Source organism: Sus scrofa, chromosome 14 (assembly GCF_000003025.6).
Source record: "Sus scrofa isolate TJ Tabasco breed Duroc chromosome 14, Sscrofa11.1, whole genome shotgun sequence".
NCBI lineage: Eukaryota > Metazoa > Chordata > Mammalia > Artiodactyla > Suidae > Sus > Sus scrofa.
In genome coordinates, this window is record NC_010456.5 from 46,495,410 (window position 1) to 46,515,442 (window position 20,033).

Sequence of the window (20,033 nt, forward strand, 5' to 3'; positions counted from 1 at the left end):
CAAAGGGTGATTTTTTTCCCCCTTTTTTGGCTGCACCAGTTTTCCAGCAGACACCCGATCCCTTTGCTGATCTGTCCTCAGCAGGCTTCTCTGTAGAGCTGCTTCTCCTGTGGTGCTGTCAGGAGGTCCCTTGCTGAGTGTGGCAATGGGATTGGGCACTACAAGTATGAGCAGAGGGATCCTGCTGAGGGACCCAGATGGGGAGCTGCTCCAGGCCAGTGTCCAGGCCTACAAGGCATGGAGCTTGGCACCACAAGGACACCAAGGACAGGGAAGGAAGAAAGCACCCAGGTCTGGATTTCAGATGGGTTGAGCGTGAGTAATGGTTCTGCCATTAACCAAGTGACCATTTGGACAGTCACTGTTTCTGGCTTCTTTGGCCAAAGATCATCCTTACCTACAGTATGGAAATTGTATGGAACTTCCAGGAAAATATATCTAAAAGTGTTCTGCTGACTCTCAAACACTATGTGTTGAGCTGCTGTAAAATCTAGCCCTTGTCCTTGAGGACTTGACAATGTGGTGGGCAGGGAGGCTCAAGCGCACATAAGAAGAGGGCACTCTAGAATTAGGGCCAAGCAATAGGAACACAGCAAATGCTATGTGTTCAGGGCAGTGGGCCAGAGTGATGAAGGAGACAGCTGGGTAAACGCAAAAGGGGAAGGGACGTTCCAGGCTGGGGAGATGCATGAGTAAAGGAGGGGCTGTCATTCTGTATGCGATCTGCTGTGGTAACAGATGCAAACCAGAGGCTGCAAACTGACGACAAATTCAACAAGAAACCTGCAGGTGTGTCTTACTTGCACAGGGTTTGTTTGTTCGGTATCGTGTGACAATCTAAAACAGAGATTTTTAAAATGAAAAATCAAGTTCCCTTTGTGGCTCAGTGGGTTAAGAACCCGACTAGTATCTATGAGGATTCAGGTTCAATCCCTGGCCTCGCTCAGTGGGTTAAGGATCCAGCACTGCCGCAAGCTATAGCATAGGTTACAACTGCGGCTTGGATCTGGCATTGCTGTGGCTGTGGTATAGACCTCAGCTGCAGGTCTGATTCTACCCCTTGCCCGGGAACTTCCATATGCCGTGGGTGCGGCCCTAAAAAGACAACAAAAAACAAAAGAAAGCAAAGAAAAATCCAGGAATTCCCCACTCTTTCTAAAAACCAAAAGACTGGCCCCACTGGGGTCATTTCCACAGCGGGCAGCACCCTCTAGAGTTTGATAGGGTTCACACCACATGCACTGCATTGTCTGGTGCCTTTTCGACCTTGTCCACTTCACTTGCTCCATTACTGCCCAATCCCATCTGCATCTGAGCACATGATCTCTTTGCACACCAAACCTTCTGTTTGGAAAGGAGGTTTGAGAAAGGAGCTAAAGGAAGGGAGATGTGGGTCCTTAGGGACATATTAAAGGAGGGACCTGAGGCTGGGCCCATGCTAGAAAGCCCCCATCACCCACCTCCAGCTGCCACCCAGCCTACTCCACACACCTGACGTCTTTGCCCACGGTCATTGATGCAATCACTTTCTTCACCGCCTCCTTCTTCTTTTCCTTCTTGTCACTGTTCAGCTCTGCCTTCAGCTCAAAGATCTCCCCTAAAAAAGGAGGCAATGTGAGCGATCCATCTCCACCCTGCCAGGGGGTGACTCCCAGTTCCCAACTTCCAAAAGAACGAGAAGAAGGCAGGGAAGACACTCTGTGGTGTGGACAGCTTCAGGCCCCCGGCCTTGGGGACAGGGAGCAGAGGGAAACTGGAGGTCACGGTGGATTAAAGGGAGAGGAACCATGGAAACTACAGAGGGTCTAGGGAGACAAAAAGTGTGTAGACAGGTCCTGCTCAGCCACACAGATAAAAACATACAGAGGGAAGCAAAGCTCTCCTCAGTACCCCTCACCCAAAGCCCTCAATGCAGCCTGGGATAGAACCTGGGGACTTAAAGTTTGAGGGGAAAGGGCAGGATTTCCTCAGTTGACATACATAGGCTTTTCCTGTTTTCCTAGACCCTCCAGTTAAAAGAGCTCACTCAGGGTTTCACTTCCTGAGCCACAAGTGGTTGCTCAGCTCTGAAAATGGAAATTTAGCTGTCCCACGAGGCCTCTAGTACTTAGTAATCTGTTCTTAAGAACTTGATGATATGGAAAAAGCAAATGAGGAAGCAGGGCTGCCATGGAGAGGTGGTCAGGACCCTGATCACCCCAGTAAGAGGTTAAGAGGGCAGTGGAGTGAGACAGGCCTCCAGCCCTCCAAAGAGATGCAGCCAACCTTTCCCGAGACTTTCTCAAAGCCAGATGCCTCACTGACTCACAAACTTCTTCCCACACCTCATTTCATCCTCAAAACACTCCCTGCCATTCTGCAGATCAGCATATGGAGGCTATAAAGCTCCAAAGCCCAAACGCTCTGGCCGACCCACTACATTCCCTCTGCTTCTATGAACCCATTTCCTTATCTGTACCCTGTCTTGGCTGGGGCCTTGAATCTTCTCATGTGACATTCAGATGCAAAGTGCTCAGCTCAGTGCCTGGCGCTCAGTGGCCTGCATTAAAGGTGGCTGCTATTATGAATTTGCCACATGACGTTCTGTCTTGGATGCCTCTTTTGTAGGAGAGTCCCAGGCTTTCCTCGCAAGTACTTGAAGCCAGGGTGAAGCAGAAACTATTATGTGAGGGGAAGTGCTACAGGAAGTTCTAGAGGATTTACAGTGAGAAAAAAGAAAACAGGTTTGTTGTTGTTGTTATTGTTTTATGACTGAACAATGTGGTGTTCAGCAAAGAACTTGAAATGAGAGACAGTAAACAGGTTAATTAAGAACAATCATGCGGCAGAGCCCAGGGCAAGGCCACAGTGAGGATATTGTGCAACAGAGCCAGGAAGAATCTGCAAACCTTGCAGTTCAAACCCCTGGCTCTGGAGAGATGAAGGGACAACACACCCTTCTTCCTCCAAGAGACTGAGGGGGCTGTGTGTCCCTGCTGTGGGATCCAGACCATGTGACTGACCATGAGCCCTGCTGCCAGGCTGCCCTTGCTTTGCTTGAGGTGTTTGTCCAGATTCAGTACAACTGGTGGTCAACTGATGTATCTAGGCTCAAATCGCCTTGGCTTCAAGAAGGCAAGTGGGTGAACATGGGATCTGCTTGCTTCTGAAGTGTCCTCTTCCTATAATGAGCCCCAAATCTAAACAGTCACCAAGCCTATCTCCTCAACCACATATGAGGCATGATTCTATCTCCAGCCCCCTGACCCCCGTCTTCCTCCCCAGCTCAGGTACCATCATCTCTCATATGAGTTGTGAGGTTCCTATACTCACTTAAATCCTTGATTAGAGTCTGCCTCTGACCCTCCCTTGCCTAAAACCATCACCGATGTCAGATTTGGTCCCAGACATTTCCTTATTCTCCTCAAAAGAAAATGCCCCCCAAACCCTACTAGTGACACCCCAATATACTCAGCACTTAAGTTCACCCCACCAGGCTGGCTCACCAGGCCCTGCACACCTCTCAAACTCCTTTCCATCACTCTCCTCAGTAGCTTGTGCCCAGTGGCTTTCCTTTCTCTGGATGGACCAGGGCTGAGCACTTGCTTCTCTCCCAGCCTTTACCCAGATAGCCCCACTCGGGCTCTCTCACAGTCCCCTGCACCTCCCTTATTGTAGCACCCCCCTTACTGTAGCACCTACTGCCCTTTAGAGTATTACCACTTAAGAAACTGTCTCCTCTGCTCAATGGCAAGCAAAAGCAGGTCAAAGACTCTGTCTCCTCCACTGATGTGGAAGATACTCAGGAAAACTGGCTGGACCAATAAATGAAATGCCTAACAAGGGAACTGCAGGACCTGGCTCAGCTGACCCAACAAACTCTCCTCATGGTCAGCAGGTAAGTGTCAGTCTCATTTGGAAGAAAGGCAGGAGGGAGAAAGAAGGAAGAAAAGGCCAGGCAGATGAGTTCCCGTTGTGGCACAGTGAAAACAAACCTGACTAGGAACCATGAGGTTGTGGGTTTGATCCCTGGCCTCGCTCAGTGGGTTAAGGATCTGGCACTGCTGTGAGCTATGGTGTAGGTTAGACACGGCTTGGATCTGGTGTTGCTGTGGCTATGGTGTAGGCCGGCAGCTGTAGCTCTGATTTGACCTCTAGCCTGGGAACCTCCATATGCTGCAGGTGTGGCCCTAAAAAGAAAAAAAAAGAAGAGAAAAAAAAAAAAAAAAAAAAAAAAGGCCAGGCAGAAAGATGCTCACAAGGTAAAAACACATGTGCCAGCCACTACAACAAATTCCATTTCCCGAAAAGGAGAAACAACCACAATACCCAACAACACAAGACTAGCTTAGCAAATTCTGATGCAGCAATTCAAAAGACTAATATTGAGTCTTCAGAATGTGGGGAAATGGTTATGATAATGTCAGATGAAAAACAGGATATAAACTCTGACTTCAACCACGTAAACATCTGCCTAAGGATAAGGCCCTGATACACACACACATCACTGTGGAGTTGCTGATAGCATTGTGTGCCTTCTTTTCTCCAGGAGGAGAACAAAACAAAACAGAGCAAAAAACCCCAACATCATTTTAGACAATTTAATGCCGTGGGGAACTAAAGAGGGCTTTTTCTATAGTTGGAGCTAATGCCCTTCCCTTCTGGAATTCTAAAAGAAGCAGTCAATTTCTTACACCATCAGCAATTCAAATTTGGGGATCCATGAGGTTAAAAGTACTCTGGGTGATTCCCACCACTGACTACAGGCCTCCACCCTCCCCTCCCCCCGCACTGCTGCAGGCACATGCAATAGGTCGACAGGAAAATAAGGTTAAGACCACACAATGAAACGAACAGTACCTTTCTTGGTCGTGGTGAAATATTTTGAGTCCGTCATTTTGGTCCCTTATTTGTAGCCAGTCTCTGCAAGACAGAAGAAAGGGGTGACTTGCCTTTGGGTTCCAAGTTCATTTCACAAGAGGAGGGGGGATCCAGTACACACCTGGTGAGGGGGATAGCTACTCACCTCTTTACTGGGCACAGGAACTGTCAGATAATGGCTGATTGGATTTTGGAAGGTAATTCTGAAGCATTTATCAAATTTTTGAATGTGCATATCCTCTGACCCAGCAATTTTGCTTCCACAGAAGCACCTATACAGGGTTTTATACCCTGCAGCACTGGAAACAATGTAAATGCCCATCAGTAAGGGAATGGCTCAATACCTTGGAAGAGTCCACAGATTAAAAAGCACTGAATAATCATGGTGACAGCCCCTTTGTGGTGCTCACTCTGCCTAGCACTGGTTCTAGGGGCTTCTTACATGTTGACTCATTATAGCCTCATCATAGTGTCATGGAGGTACTATTACTGCCTATATAGTGAAAGGAACCTGGAAAATATGGAGTTTAAAAAGCTCGCGAGATTTCCTCTCTCCCCAACGTTCCCAAGCTTCTCTAACAATGAAAGGTATTATTCATCCCTAGAGAGGGCTAGAATCTACACTGAAGACTTTGCAACACTCTCCAAATCTAACTGGCCAGTTTTCTCAAAGCATCTCTCAGGACACCTCATAGTATAAAACTCACAGTGTGCAGTGCTGGTCTAAGGCAACAGGACAGAGAAAGTACTAAGGCTCTCTCATTCATTCAACAATTTGCTGGACATTTACTATGTAACCTCAGTAGCTCTTTGTCAACAGCTGAAAGATAAAGGAAGCTACATGGAGTTCTCACCGTGGCTCAGCTATAACAAACCTGACTAGTATTCATGAGGACATGGGTTCGACCCCTGGGCTTGCTCAGTGGGTTAAGGATCCAGCGCTGCTGCGTAGGTAGGTCATAGATGCAGCTCTGATCCCATGTTGCTGTGGCTGTGGCTGTGGCATAGGCCGGTGGCTGCAGTTCCAACACAACCCCTAGCCTGGGAACTTCCATATGCCATGAGTGTGGCCCTAAAAAGCAAAAAAACAACAACAAAAAAAGAAGCTACAGAGGGGCCAAGTACCCTGGATATACTGCAGAGGCTTCAGGGGTTCTTCTAACATTGATTAAGAAGCTATCACTTACTGAACACCTATTAAAGCCACTGGCTTTACACATACTATTTCATTTAATTCTAACAATAAGGTAACTGTTTTAACTCCATTTTATAGATGAGGAGACAGGCCCAGAGATGTTAAGTAACCTGCACAAAGTCACACAGCTTGTAAGTGGCTGGACTGGAAGACTATTTCAGGTCCATCAGAGCTCAGCATCTGTGCTCTATTAATGAAGGAATTCTGCGTCCCCCATCCAAGAGGAAGGACAGAGCCCTGACAGTGGCTTAAGGCTCAGTCTAACAAACCAAGAATTTTTCAACTGAAACCTTCTAGTCCTGCCTGTAGTTTCATATGGTACAGAAAACCACACAACCCTCCAAAACAGATGTTTAAATGGAGAAAATTCACTTTGTCCCTTCTGTTGCCTCTGTGGAAGAGATTCAGACATGAAAACCATTAACATCTTCTTTCAATTCATTACTATGGGGAGGAGAGATGAAGGTTACTGGTGGGAAGGACATGAAGAGTCAAGTATCATTTTAAAGTTCTCTGGAAACAAAGCCAACATAGTACCCCTCCAGCCCAACTCTATTTTTCTAGTTTAAGCTTGTAAATTATGGCGGGATGACAACAGGGCTGTTCCCAGCTGAGATGCCCATAGATTTTGTTTCAATGGGAAACCAATGCGTACTGGCTTGGGGCTGCCTGAAAGCCTTCATGGATGCTGTTAGGATGAAGGAATAAAGGCTTCACTGACAAAAGTATAAGAAAAAGACACAATTTCCACAGCCCCCCTGCTTTGCCAGGTTGAAAAGGGATGTTGGCACTTTCTACGGGAACTGCAAGGAAGAGAGGAGACTGCTGCATCTGATGAGCCGATGCCACAGCAGGGACTCTAATCACTGGTTCTGGCGGCAGGAGTCAGGGCTGTAGGCAGAGTCACAAAGTGAGGACCCGCAGCAGCATCCCTCCTCCATACATGGCCAGTGTTCAGTCAATGGTTGTTGAAAGAAAAGTGGCCCCTGAAAATCCCAGAGAGCCTCAGCCTACTCTCTGACAGCCGTTATGTAACTATTTAAGCACTTGTTTCCTATAGGAGTTTATGTACCTTAAAAATCATTTCTTTTTAAGCACATATAAAGCCATTTTTTTCAGAGAAACTTAGAACCAACCTAGAGGTCCTTTGTGGAGCTCTGAGAATGAGCAGGTAAAGAAGATAATGGCATGTCTGTCACACAATAAGGGACAGAATGGCTTCAGAAGTCACAGGCCTGAGAGCATAACCAGAAGTATCTAGAATAGGAGAACAGCCGTTTCTCATTGTTAAGTTTAGTTCAAGAAGAGGGATCAATGACAGCAAAAGGGACTAAAAATCACAGGCCAAAAGGATCACAGAAAGTAACATAGAAATCCCTCCAATGTTAAATCTAGATGGAAATCAAAATGAACACAGCAAAAACTACCTTAAGATGTCTAACTTCAGTGCTGCCCAGAAATTCTTCCTTCTCTCTAGAAGAGACTGTTAGGGGCTTCCCGCTTATCTGCAGGCTCAACATGACATCTGAGGGCCCTGAATTCCCCGAACACAACCAGCCAGGTAGAGGAAAGGGTGGGAATGTTTCTCTTTGGGGGAGTAATAAAAGCAACAGAGCTGCTGTAGTGATGCCACCACAGATGCCGATGCTCCTACAGCTGGAGCTGTTGATGACACTCTTTCTTTTACAGGGGCTAAGCAGTCACAAACTTAAACCACCACCCGTGTGTACCGGCTGGTGCTGGTGGCCTCTTGCCTCTGCAATATCTCTTTCACATATTCCTTTGCAGAGGGCCCAATGGGACAGGTGACGCAGAAACAGTACCCCTCTGGAGCTGTTTTCTACACAGGAAATAAAGAAGAGGAGGAAGGGGAGATGCAGAGAAGTGGAAACCCTTTTGCAAAGCCACCCCAGAACACTGAATAAAAAAACCTCACCCCACCATGAAAGATCATCTGTGCCTATGGATCTACCAAGGGTGGCTAGCTCCTTGTGTCCTTTCACTGCAGCTGCCTCTTGGGTGTCAGTGCAAGAGGTATTTTTCATTTTCTCTGCAGGAATTGAAAAAATCCTACAGTTCAGACTTCGAGCTCCCACAGGAAAGACTGGTGCTTTTCCTGGCCCTGTCCAGCTGCCACCATGCATTGCATCTCTGCTAATGGAGGCCACAGGTGCCATGATTGAAAGCAAGCAACCGATTTAGATAGGAAAAAACTTAGGCATTGGGCTCCATCTTTGAAAGTAGCAGGGCACATTAAAGAAGCAGTAACTGGTGCTCTGGCCAGTGTGATGAGTCACTTTCGCTAAGGAGATGGCATTCAGTGCTGGGATAGCCCTCAGTTTCAAAATTTAACAGACCAAGGAATGCCTCAAGAGCATGGCACAGTCCAACTTCAAAGGGGGGCACATCTGGAAGGACTGGTTTGTTTTTGAGAAGCCACTGCTGCTATCCCCACCTTACCCTCCCTTCCTACACCCATCCTCAGAAGATGACTTTTCTCTTTTTTAGGGCCGCACCTGAAACATATAGAAGTTTGCAGGCCAGGGGTGAATTGAAGCTGCAGCTGCCAGCCTATGCCACAGCAACACCAGATCCAAGCTGCATCTGTGACCTACACTGCAGCTTGTGGCAACACCAGCTCCTTAACCCACTGAGCAAAGCCAGGTATTGAACCCACATCCTCATAGATACTTGTCAGATTCTTAACCTGCAGAGCACAGCGGGAACTCCCCATTCTCAGAAGATGACTTTGATGCCACAATCTCAGGGCCAGTTTAATCTCATTTTTCTTTTCTTTCTTTTTTTTTTTTTTTTTAATCCTACTGACAAGGCTGCTTCCCCTGCCCCTAGGCTTAAAAGGAACTAGGTAATAAAGCCTGAAACAGTATTCTCTTATATGTTTTCTAGAATTATGAAGAACTTCTTGGTGAAAATCATGAACAAACTGGCCAGGGACAAAGATGTAATTTCAGAGTAGAAAAATGATGTCCTAGGAAGAAAAGGAAAGGCGAAAGAAAAAACACATAAAAATATTTTCAGCTAAGATTTTAGATTTTAGCCACTGGCGTTAGGATTAGGTTTAAGGGAAAAAAAAAAAAAAATCACTTTTCAAATTTTTGATTCATCAACAAATCTAAATACAATTTTATGAAGAGAAGATTAAGAAATATCTGTTTTTTAGCTAATAAAATGAATTCAAAATCTATAAAAAATACATGAAGAAAATACTAAATTTCAACTTTTCTTCAAAGTCTCAAAATCACTAATAATTAATTAAAGAGTACTGAACTGAGGTTACAGTTTACTTCATCTCTGTAATTCAATTTCCTCTCTTAAAACTGGGGAATTCACCACTGACAGGGGATAGTGTAAGAATGAAAGGACATAGAGTTCCCGACATGGCTCAGTGGAAACAAATCTGACTAGCATTCATGAGGACACAGATTTGATCCCTGGCCTTGCTCAGTGGGTTGAGGATCCAGTGTTGCGGTGGGCTGTGATGTGGGTCGCAGATGTGGCTTGGATCCCCCACTGCTGTGGCTATGGTGTAGTCCAGCAGCTACAGCTCTGATTCAACCCCTAGCCTGGGAACCTCCATATGCTGCTGGTGTGGCCCTATAAAGACAAAAACCAAAACAAAAAAAGAATGAAAGGATACTGAAAGCATAAACATAACCATCATAAATATGAAATAGATCAGTGGATACTTCTAGGTGGAAAGGATGGATCAAAGGGGGCACACAAAAAAAAAACCCTCTAAAGGTGATAGAAGTGATCTCTATTTTGATGCAGATACTGGCCAAACTGCACACTTAAGAGCTGAGCATTTCTCTGTCTGTCTCTCTTTTTTTTTAAGGGCTGAACCCTTAGCATAAGGAAGATCCCAGGATAGGTGTCAAATTGGAGCTTTAGCCTCCAGCCTGTGTCACAGCCACAGCAATGCAGGATCCAAGCTACATCTGCAACCTACACCATAGCTCATGGCAATGCCAGATCCTTAACTCAATGAGCAGAGCCAGGGACTGAACCTGTGTTCTCACACATACTAGTCAGGTTCATTACCACTGAGCTACAATGGGACCTCCACAGAGCTGAGCATTTCAGTCGGTGTAAGTTATACAAACATTACATTAAAATAAATAAATAAATAAATAAAACAAACCCTGGAGAAGAAAAATAGCACACTGCATAACCCAAAGGAAATAAAGCCTTTCTGAGCAAGACATAAAATCAATAAGTCTTAAAAGATCTACGAATTCAATTATACAAAAATCAAGGCTTTCTGCATGGCCAAAAACATAATAAAAACCCAAAGACATACAAAAGATAAATACATACACAGAGGAGGTCCCATCATGGCTCAGCAGAAACGAATTTCACTTGAATCCATGAGGATGCAGGTTTAACCCTTGGCCTCGCTCACTGGGTTAAGGGTCTGGTGTTGCCATGAGCTGTGATGTAGGTCACAGACGTAGCTCGGATCTGACGTTGTGACTATGGTGTAGGCCAGAGGCTACAGCTCTGATTCCACCCCTTGCCTGGGAACCTCCATATGCTTCGGGAGCGACCCTAGAAAAGGCAAAAAGACCAAAAAAAAAAAAAAGTGACTACAAAGACAAAAATGGCAGAGGATGTAGCCCATTCATAAAAATGATATACAGTGGTTTGGGTTTACTTACGATAAGAGAAATGGAAATTAAAATTACAATGAAATACGATAGCTGAAATCAGCTATTGGATTTGGTAAAGACCCAAAAGTCTGGCAACACTCCATATTGGTGCTGACATGGGGAAACAGATACCCTTATATAATGCTAACGAATCTAAATTGCTACAACATTTAAAGCAATTTGACAACAGCAGATACCAAAAACTGCAAAGGTACTTACCCATCAACCCACCAATTCTGCTTCCAGTTTATTCTATAGGTACAAAACTATGAGGATACAGTTATTCATGTGGCATCCTTTGTAACAGCAAATATTTTAAATACTTTAAATGTCCTCCCATTGAGAGAGGACTGGTTTAAAAAATTATGCCACTACATACAGACATGAGGAACACTATGCAATCATGAAAAAGAATGAGCAGTTCTACATGTACTTATATGCAATACCCTCTAAGATATTAAGTGAAAAAAAGATGCCAGAGTTCCCATCATGGTGCAATGGAAAGGAATCCAACTAGGAACCAGAGGCTGGGGGTTCAAACCCTGGCCTTGATCAGTGGCTTAAGGATCCGGCATTGCCGTGAGCTATGGTATACGTCACAGACTCGGCTCGGATCTGGCATTGCTGTGGCTGTGGCATAGGTCAGCAGTTGTAGCTTCGATTATACCCCTAGCCTGGGAACCTTCACATGCCGTGGGTGTGGCCCTACAAAAAAGATGCAAAATGTAATACATAACAATTTTAATTTAATTAAAAAATAATTATACTAATAAAACATAAATACTCAAGTGTTTGCAAATGCATAGACTATCCTTGAAAGGGTAAAAAAGAAATGTTAACCATGGTTTCTCTAAGAAAGGAAGCTGGATTACCAAGGGAGGGTTAAGAGACTGACTCTTCATCACTTATCTTTGTCTATCTTGGGAATTTTATATCCTGTGTATGTAAATCATCTCTTTGAAATATAATGCAGTTTGGCGTTCCTGTTGTGGCTCAGCAGTAATGAACCTGACTAGTATCCATGAGGATCTGGGTTCGATCCCTGGCCCTGCTCAGTGGGTTAAGGATACAACATTGCCATGAGCTGTGGTGTAGGTCACAGACGCAGCTCGGATCTGGCATTGCTGTGGCAGAGGCCAGCAGGTGCGGCAGAGGCCAGCAGTTGCAGCTCCTATTCAACCTCTAGCCTGGGAACTTCCATATGCCTTGGCTGCGGCCCTAAAAAGACAAAAAAAAAAAAAAAAAAAAAAAATAGGGAGTTCCCGTCGTGGCGCAGTGGTTAATGAATCCGACTAGGAACCATGAGGTTTCGGGTTCGGTCCCTGCCCTTGCTCAGTGGGTTAACGATCCGGCGTTGCCGTGAGCTGTGGTGTAGGTTGCAGACGCGGCTCGGATCCTGCGTTGCTGTGCCTCTGTCGTAGGCCGGTGGCTACAGCTCCGATTCAACCCCTGGCATGGGAACCTCCATATGCCGCCCTCCATATGCCGCGGGAGCGGCCCAAGAAATAGCAACAACAACAACAACAAAAGACAAAAGACAAAAAAAAAATAAATGCAATTTAGAAAACTATGGTATATCTATCCGAAACACTATTCCCACCCCCAGGCTTATTTCAGTCTCAGCTCAAACACACTGTACCAGAGAAGCCCTCTCTGGACCCAGAGGGGCAGAGGCTTCCCTGACATGTGACTCGATCACAGTGTGGGCTTCCCCACAGTCCTCCTCCTGACTCTAATTTAGGACCTGTCCTGTTTAATGCTGTCAACCCAGCAATTGGCCAATGCCTGGCATATTCCAGGAGTTCACAAAATGTTTGATGACAAAATGAAAGACAGGTTTTCCAGAGAAGCTAGAAAACCAAGAGCCCACAACAGGTCACCACAATAGGGCTGCTTGATGAGTGCCAGACAGCGGTGGCTGGGCAAACCAGGAACATAAGGCTTTGCAGTTAACTTTCAACAGAAATGGCAAGACTGATCCAATGCCAAGATGGCTCCAAGGAAATCTAGTTTTGCTACCAACAGCTCTGAGACCCTGGGCAAACACCCCCCATCTTTGGCCCGCCCTTTCCCCAATTGTCAAATAGGAGAATTCAAAGAAATCAATGGCTTTTCAAGTGTCCTTCTCCCCGGCCTGCTTTTAAATTGTTTAAAACAAAAATGGAGGGAGTTCTCATCATGGCTCAGCAGAAATGAATCTAACTAGCATTCATGAAGGCACAAGTTAAATCCCTAGCCTTGCTCAGTGGGTTAAGGATCCAGCGCTGCCATAAGCTGTGGTGTAGGTTGCAGACGTGGCTCGGATCTGGCACTGCTGTGGCGTAGGCCAGTGGCTACAGCTCTGATTTGACCCCTAGCCTAGGAACCTCCATATGCCGCAGGTGTGGCGACAGAGAGAAAGATAGAGAGATAGACAGATAGATAGATAGATAAATGGAACTGCTCTAGTTGAAGTAAGGGTGGGTGCCCAGAGCCTGGTGCATTATTCCACTGTGCCTGGCATTCCCTCCCCTCACCAGGGGACCTTCTGACAACCCACAGTTCCATGGAACAAAGTCAGAAAACTACCAGTCTGTTAAATGACAAAGTCCATCCTCCCACCCCCCATTTCATGTTCTATGATTCCCTGCAAGATGAGAAACCCACTTTCTTACCAATGAGTGTTCTTCCTGGGAATCAGACAAGAGGCAATGTGCATGATCATTCACAGGGCATGACAGAAGATGTTTCCAAGGGGACAAAAGAGAAAACAAATTCAGAATGCAGCCAGGGCCAGCAAACCTTATTAGGTCTTCAGTAGGAGGGAAAACAGTAACAAGCCAAGCAATTCCCCCAAGTGACCAGCCAATGGCCAGGGAGAGGACTTTTCTAGGCTCAGAGCAGTGACTCATGTCAGAGCAGCCCATACTCTGCAATTGGATGAGAAGCATGAAGATGGCAGTGCCAGCACAGAGCCCTGCATGCCTTCGGCGCCCAGCGAGATCAGCCAGAGGAGAAGCTTAGGAAATGAAAAGAGGAAAGAGACATTTGACAAGGTCTGATTCAATTGCCAAGACCCATCACTGAGTTCAAGGATATCCGGGCAAGAAAAACTGATCCCTAAAAGTCTGTGTTGGTAACTTGCCACTTCAGTGCTGAAACTGTCATTGTTAAACCTCTGCCTGATGAACAGCTTTCAGAAACTTGATCCGAGGCAAGTGTTAGCTCAAGGACAGTCAAGACTATGCTAGGAAGAGTGAATAACAGGGGCTAGGGTAGTGCTACTGTTTCTTCACTTGCAACAGAAAAGCCAAACTTTAACCAGCGTGTATGTTTTGCTGTTTAAGTTCTGTCTCAAGAGCAGAGGTTGATTCATTTCACAAATGCTCCCCTACTCTGCATGCTCTGGATTGTGTCCTTGACCCCATTCAATACAATGTTTAATAGAGATGATGATTTTACTTACCACCCAGTAATTCTACTCACCACTCCTCACCTAACAGTCTCCTTTTATTTTTTATTTTTATTTTTTTGTTTTTTGTCTTTTCTAGGGATGTACCCAGGGCATATGGAGGTTCCCAGGCTAGGGGTCTAACCGGAACTGTAGCTGCTGGCCTACGCCACAGCCACAGCAATGCAGGATCCGAGCCACATCTGCGACCTACACCACAGCTCATGGCAATGCCAGATCCTTAACCCACTGAGCAAGGCCAGGGATCAAACCCTCGACCTCATGGTTCCTGGTTGGATTCGTTAACCACTGAGCCATGACGGGCACTCTGTAACAGCCTCTTTTTTTAAAAAGGAAAAGATCCTCACAGGTAAGTACTGAAGTTTACATCACAGACAAGGAAACAGCTCAGGCCACCTCGAAGATTAAAAGGTGAGTCAGCAGTAGAGAAACCAGATTTCAGACTTTCTCTCTGAGACAATGTGGTTACCAAATTTAGACAGGCTCTTTCAAGTCGGTTCAATTATAAGTAAATAAGCTGTATTCTTCCTTGGGCTTGGCACAAGATTTGAAACAAAGGTGGCAGTGGTAGTGGTAATGACAAATGGATGTGCACTATGGGCCAGAAACTAAAAGAGCTTTAAATTCAAACCTCACACTAATCTGTGAAGAAGGTATCAATAATATCACAAGTTTACAGATGAAGCCCAGAGAGGTCAAGGCATTTGTTTGGAGTCACAGAGCTAGAAAAATGGTAACTCCGATATTCTCTACTCTTGCCCCATCATGAGGTCACACATGTCCCACTCTGTCCAGTGAGGCAACTCCCCCTCTCTGATGAAGCCCTGGAAGAAACACACACACTTTAAACAGGTCGTGAAGTATGTTGCCACACATCCCTGCCTAGTCCCTCGAAGCTTGAATTACAGGTTATTTTAGGGCGAGCCCATCCAGTTTGGACAACAGGAATGTCAAGTTTAGAAATGTGTCTAGTGAAAGCCTGTCTGCATGAGCTCACCTGAGTTATAGGTCTCCTGGGATCTGGATGAAAACTGATTAGTCAATCTTCCATGATCCACCAGCAATTAAAGCTTCAAAATGAAAAGGAACTAAAAGCAGACAAATGGCACATCAAATGTTCTACAAGACTGAATCTCTAGTACTGAACTCTAGCATCAAGTGCCAGTCCCTAACTAATCTAAAGCAGTAATATGTGGAAAGACATGTTGCCAAGAAAAAGAAAAGTTCCTTAAAGGGGGCGGGCCTTCTGGAGTTCCCACTGTGGTGCAACAGGATTGGCAGCCTCTTGGGAGCGTTGGGACACAGGTTCAAGCCCTGGCCTGGCACAGTGGGTTAAGGATCTGGCATTGCTGCAGCTGAGGCTTAGGTTGCAGCTATGGATCAGATCTGATCCCTGGCCCAGGAGCCCCATATGCTGGGGGCACCCAAAAAAGGGAAAAAATGGGGGAGGGTGGGGGGCTTCTTCTGAACAATCTCAACAATCTTTAAATTAATGAAGAGAAAGAGGCCAAAGACTATAGAACTAGGCTCCTTGAGACCTTAGTTTCCCCACCTGAACAATCAGAACACTTTCTGAAAATCTGACAAATTTCTGAAAATCTGACAAATTTTGAAGTCATTCACGTATACAGCATGCATAACAGTGTGCGGTACTTTCAGCTCCAAGCCTGGGACTGTGCCCCATACAGGAGCACACTCCCAGTAGACAAAGAACAGTCTTGTCCTGCTGGCCTTACAGATTCAGAAGCCAGGTAAAGGGAACAGCAGAGTGAGCATGACCTTCAGATAACTGCCACCAAAACTAAGGAGACTTAGAGATGGAAGCATTAAAGGATGCCTTCTTGGATTAATAGTGCTTGACTGAAAATGGAAAGATGTGTCAGATTTGGACAGGGAGTGGCAAAGGCGACATGAGAAGAACCACAAATTGCCAGAATAACAGGGAATGAATGGAGAATAACTCAACCACCACAAACACTGGCTGGGGCACAGGCTCTGTGCTAGGGAATTCAAAGCCCCTGTATGAATTCTCAAGTAACCAATTTTAAAATGAGGAGTTAGAGATGCTGAGAGAGGAGACATATCCAAGGCCAAAACAAACACACGTGTTTAAGGAGGCTCTGAGACCACCTGGCTGAAGGCAAGATCCTGGCAGGGAAAGAAGCAGATGAGGTTAGTCAGGGATGATGAGATTCAAGGCAGCCTTGGATGTCAAGGTGAGTTGGACCCTGCCAACAGAAGATGCAGTGATCTTATCAAATGACAAGTCTCATGCTGGCAAGCATTTGATGCTACTGATCACTCCTCCTCCTTGAAAGATTCTCTTCCTTTGGATTCCAGGATGCTATGCTGTCTGCTTTTCCCCATCCCACTGTCTGGTGTCTTTGTTCCTCTTCCTCGTACTCTCCCTATCCTTCAATACTTGCAGCACCCAAGGGCTCAGGCCTGGTTCTTCTGCCCTTTTCCAGAGGCCCTCCTCCATTCTCCAGCTGAGCTATTTACTTCACCCAGTGTCATGGTTTTAAGTACCATCTCTGTGCTGACAACTCACAATTTTACATCCCTAGGCCCAATCTCTCCCTTGAACTCCCGTCTCATATATTCAAACTGCCTGACATTTCTTCTTGAATGTTTGTATACCTAACAGGCAGCTCAAATTTAAAATGAAAAAAACTACCACCTGCTTCCCCCCATCCCTTAACTGGTTCATCCTGCAGTCTTCATTATCCAGTTACTGCCAATACCATCGTTAACAGGTTCTCAAGTTCAAAAAACCTCAGTTACCTTTGACAACACACTCTATCTCATATGTCATATCTAATCCATCAGGAATTCCTGTCGGGTCTACATTCAAAATGAATTTAGAATCCATGAAGTGGCTTCTCACTGGCTTCATCTTTCCCACCTGGCCCCAGGACACCATCCCCTCCCATCAAGATTGCTGCCAAAGCTGCTTCCACACTGCACCCGACAACCCAACTCAGCAACAGCCAGAATGGTTCCATCAGTCTAAGACAGTGGCACCTCTCTGCTCAAAATCCTCCAATGGTTCCTGTCTCCTCAGAGTAAAAGCCAAAGTCCCTATCATGGCCTCATGGCTCACAAGGCCCTGGATAAGATGCATACCCCCTCCTGTTTCTCTCCTGTCATTATCTCTTTTGAATTCTTCTCCCACTGTTCTCCCCATCACTCCCTCAGTTCCAGCCACATGGGCCTCTTTGCTGATCCTTGAACACAACAGGCATGTTTCAACCCCAAGGCCTTTGCATATGCTATTCACTTTGCAAAGGAGGCTCTTTCTCCAGATGGCATCATAGCTCAGCTCATCTTTTTTCCCCTTCAGTTGTACTGAGATATAATTGTCATACAGCACTGTGTCAAGTTTAAGGTGTACAGTGTAATGATTTGACTTTCATACATCAAGAAATGGTTATCACAATAAGTTTAGTGAACATTCATTATCTTACACAGATACAAAATTAAATAGAAATTTTTTCCTTGTGATGAGAGATCTAAGGGTTTACTCTCCTTTCATAATAACATACAGAAGTATACTTATATTTATCATGTTGTACATTACATTCCTAGCACTTATGTATTTTATAATTGGGAGTTTTGTACCTTTTGACTGCCTTCACTCAATTCCCTTCCCCCCAACCCCTGCCTCTGGTAACCACAAATCTGATCTCTTTTTCTGTAAGTCTGTTTGTTTTGAAGTATAATTGACCTACAACACTATGTTAGTTCCCTTTACACAACATAGTGATTCTATATTTCTACACATTTCAAAATGATCACCATACTGCATAGTTATGGACTATATTCCCCACACTGTACTCTTCATACCCGTGACTCATTTACTTTGCAACTGCAAGTTTCTCCCTCACCTATTTCTCTCCTCCCCCCACCCCAGTCCCTCTCCTCTTTTGTGTCTTGGCTCAAATGTTACCTTCTCACTGAGGCCTTATCTCGTCACTTTATTTAAAATCATTACCACTCCCAACTAATCCCCCACACTTCCTATCCTCCTTTTGTTTTTTTCTTCAAAGTACTTATCAACATAGTATAAAAATTATTTATATTGCCTATTTTTTCCTCCCTCCATAATGAAATTACGCAAGGACAAGGATTTTGTCCATTTTGTTCACTACTATATTCCGGCTCCTAGACTGGCAAGTAATAGGTACTCAGTAAATATTCAAATGACTAGTGCTCAATCCTCTTCTTGGGGAAATTTCATATTTTGTTAACCAACCTCAGCCAGGAAACACCTTCCCAATGTTCATTTCACAGGATTCACCAGGGTCAGAGCTACATCTGTTCTGGTTGTCAAGCTATTTTGACAAAACTGAAATTGAGAATGCCAAAAATCCTAGCCATTTTACAGCCAATAAATGGAAGGTAAGTAAATAAATGATGAGAGAGAAGAAAGGGCAGAGGGTAGAAGATCAAGTGGCAACATATTCAACGGAAGAAATGTTCAAGCCACTTCCTTCAGTGAGGCCATATCATCATTCCCCTGCTCTGGGCATGAGCTCAGAGAGTGACCAGAGTTGCAGGAGGTAGGGGTACAAATGCTGGGGTAGGTGTGGGAAGGGGGGCTCTGACACAGGCCATGGTATCAGCTTAGCCAGGGCCTTCCCTCCACCTATAACCCTCCAGGCTCATAGGCCTTCTGTGTTCCTGTGCTTCACTACCCTCACACCTGCTGATCCTTCTGCCTGGATTATCTCTCCAGCTTCTAGAGCAGCTTATCCTTCAAACCTCAGCTTAGGTGACATCAGTTCAAAGATACCATCCCTGTATGCACTAAGTAGATATATATATATCTTTCTGTCTTTTCTAGGGCCACACCTATGGCATGTGGAGGTTCCCAAACTAGGGGTCTAATTGGAACTGTAGCCACCAGCCTGCACCACAGCCACAGTGATGCCAGATCAGAACCACGTCTTCGACCTACACCACAGCTCATGGCAATGCCAGATCCTTAACCCACTGAGCAAGGCCAGGGATCCAACCCTCGACCTCATGGTTCCTTATTGGATTCATTAACCACTGAGCCATGATGGGAACTCCATAAGTAGGTATTTTTCTTTTTTTTTTTTCTTCTTCTGCTTTTTAGGTCCACACCTTCTGCACATGGAAGTTCCCAGGCTAGGGGTCGAATCAGAACTAGAGTTGCCAGCCTAGGCCACAGCCACTTGGGATCTGAGCCGCATCTGCGACCTACACCACAGCTCACAGCAATGCTGGACCCTTAACTCACTGAGCGAGGCCAGGGACTGAACCAGCATCCTCATGGATACTAGTTGGGTTCGATACTGCCGAGCCTCAACAGAAACCCTAAGCAGGTATTTTTCTGCCTTCATAGCCCAGTATTCACACATTTACTGAGCCATAAATAGGTCTACATGCTGTGAATGAAACAAAGAGCTTACTCTTCACAGAACTTATATCCTAATGGCAGGCAGAGATTATAACCAAGATAAATAAGTTAAATATATAGTATCTCAGATAGTGATTAATGTTATGAAGAAAAAGAAAGCTGTGAAGGAGAACAGGGAGCATGAGGGAGGGTGACTGGGAAGTTGAAATTTAACCAGGGCAGCTACAAACGGCCTCCTTGAGAAGGTGACAGGTGACCATGCCTGGGGAAAGACTTCCAGGTGTAAAAAATAGTCAGTGCAAAGGTGGGAGTGTGCCTGGCCTGTTTGAGGAAAAGTAGGGAGGTGATGTGGCTTGAACAGAGAGAGCTATAAGGGGGGCAGTGGATTATTAAGATCAGAGGAGAATGGAGGGGGCCTTACAGGTCAAAGTAAGAACTCTGGCTTTTACTCTGAATGAGCTGTGAGTCACT

At 45.3% G+C, this 20,033-nt stretch overlaps 1 protein-coding gene across 13 annotated transcripts in view; it reads right to left on the reverse strand.

Moving 5' to 3' along the window:
• The window catches only part of AP1B1 (adaptor related protein complex 1 beta 1 subunit), a 50,714-nt gene that overhangs the window by 25,948 nt on the left and 4,733 nt on the right, over positions 1 to 20,033 (reverse strand). For 6 of the 13 annotated variants that reach the window (XM_005657371.3, XM_013990390.2, XM_013990391.2 and 3 more), the window contains exons 2-3: positions 4,840 to 4,902; positions 1,492 to 1,597 (exon numbers count right to left, since the gene is read on the reverse strand). In XM_005657371.3, coding sequence (XP_005657428.1) covers positions 1,492 to 1,597; positions 4,840 to 4,876 — 143 coding nt within the window. In that variant the 5' untranslated portion in view covers positions 4,877 to 4,902. Of the gene's footprint in view, positions 1 to 1,491; positions 1,598 to 4,839; positions 4,903 to 5,005; positions 5,160 to 10,393; positions 10,625 to 13,379; positions 13,395 to 20,033 lie in introns of all 13 variants that reach the window. The other 7 variants (XM_021074364.1, XM_021074363.1, XM_021074367.1 and 4 more) reach the window with 3 other exon arrangements.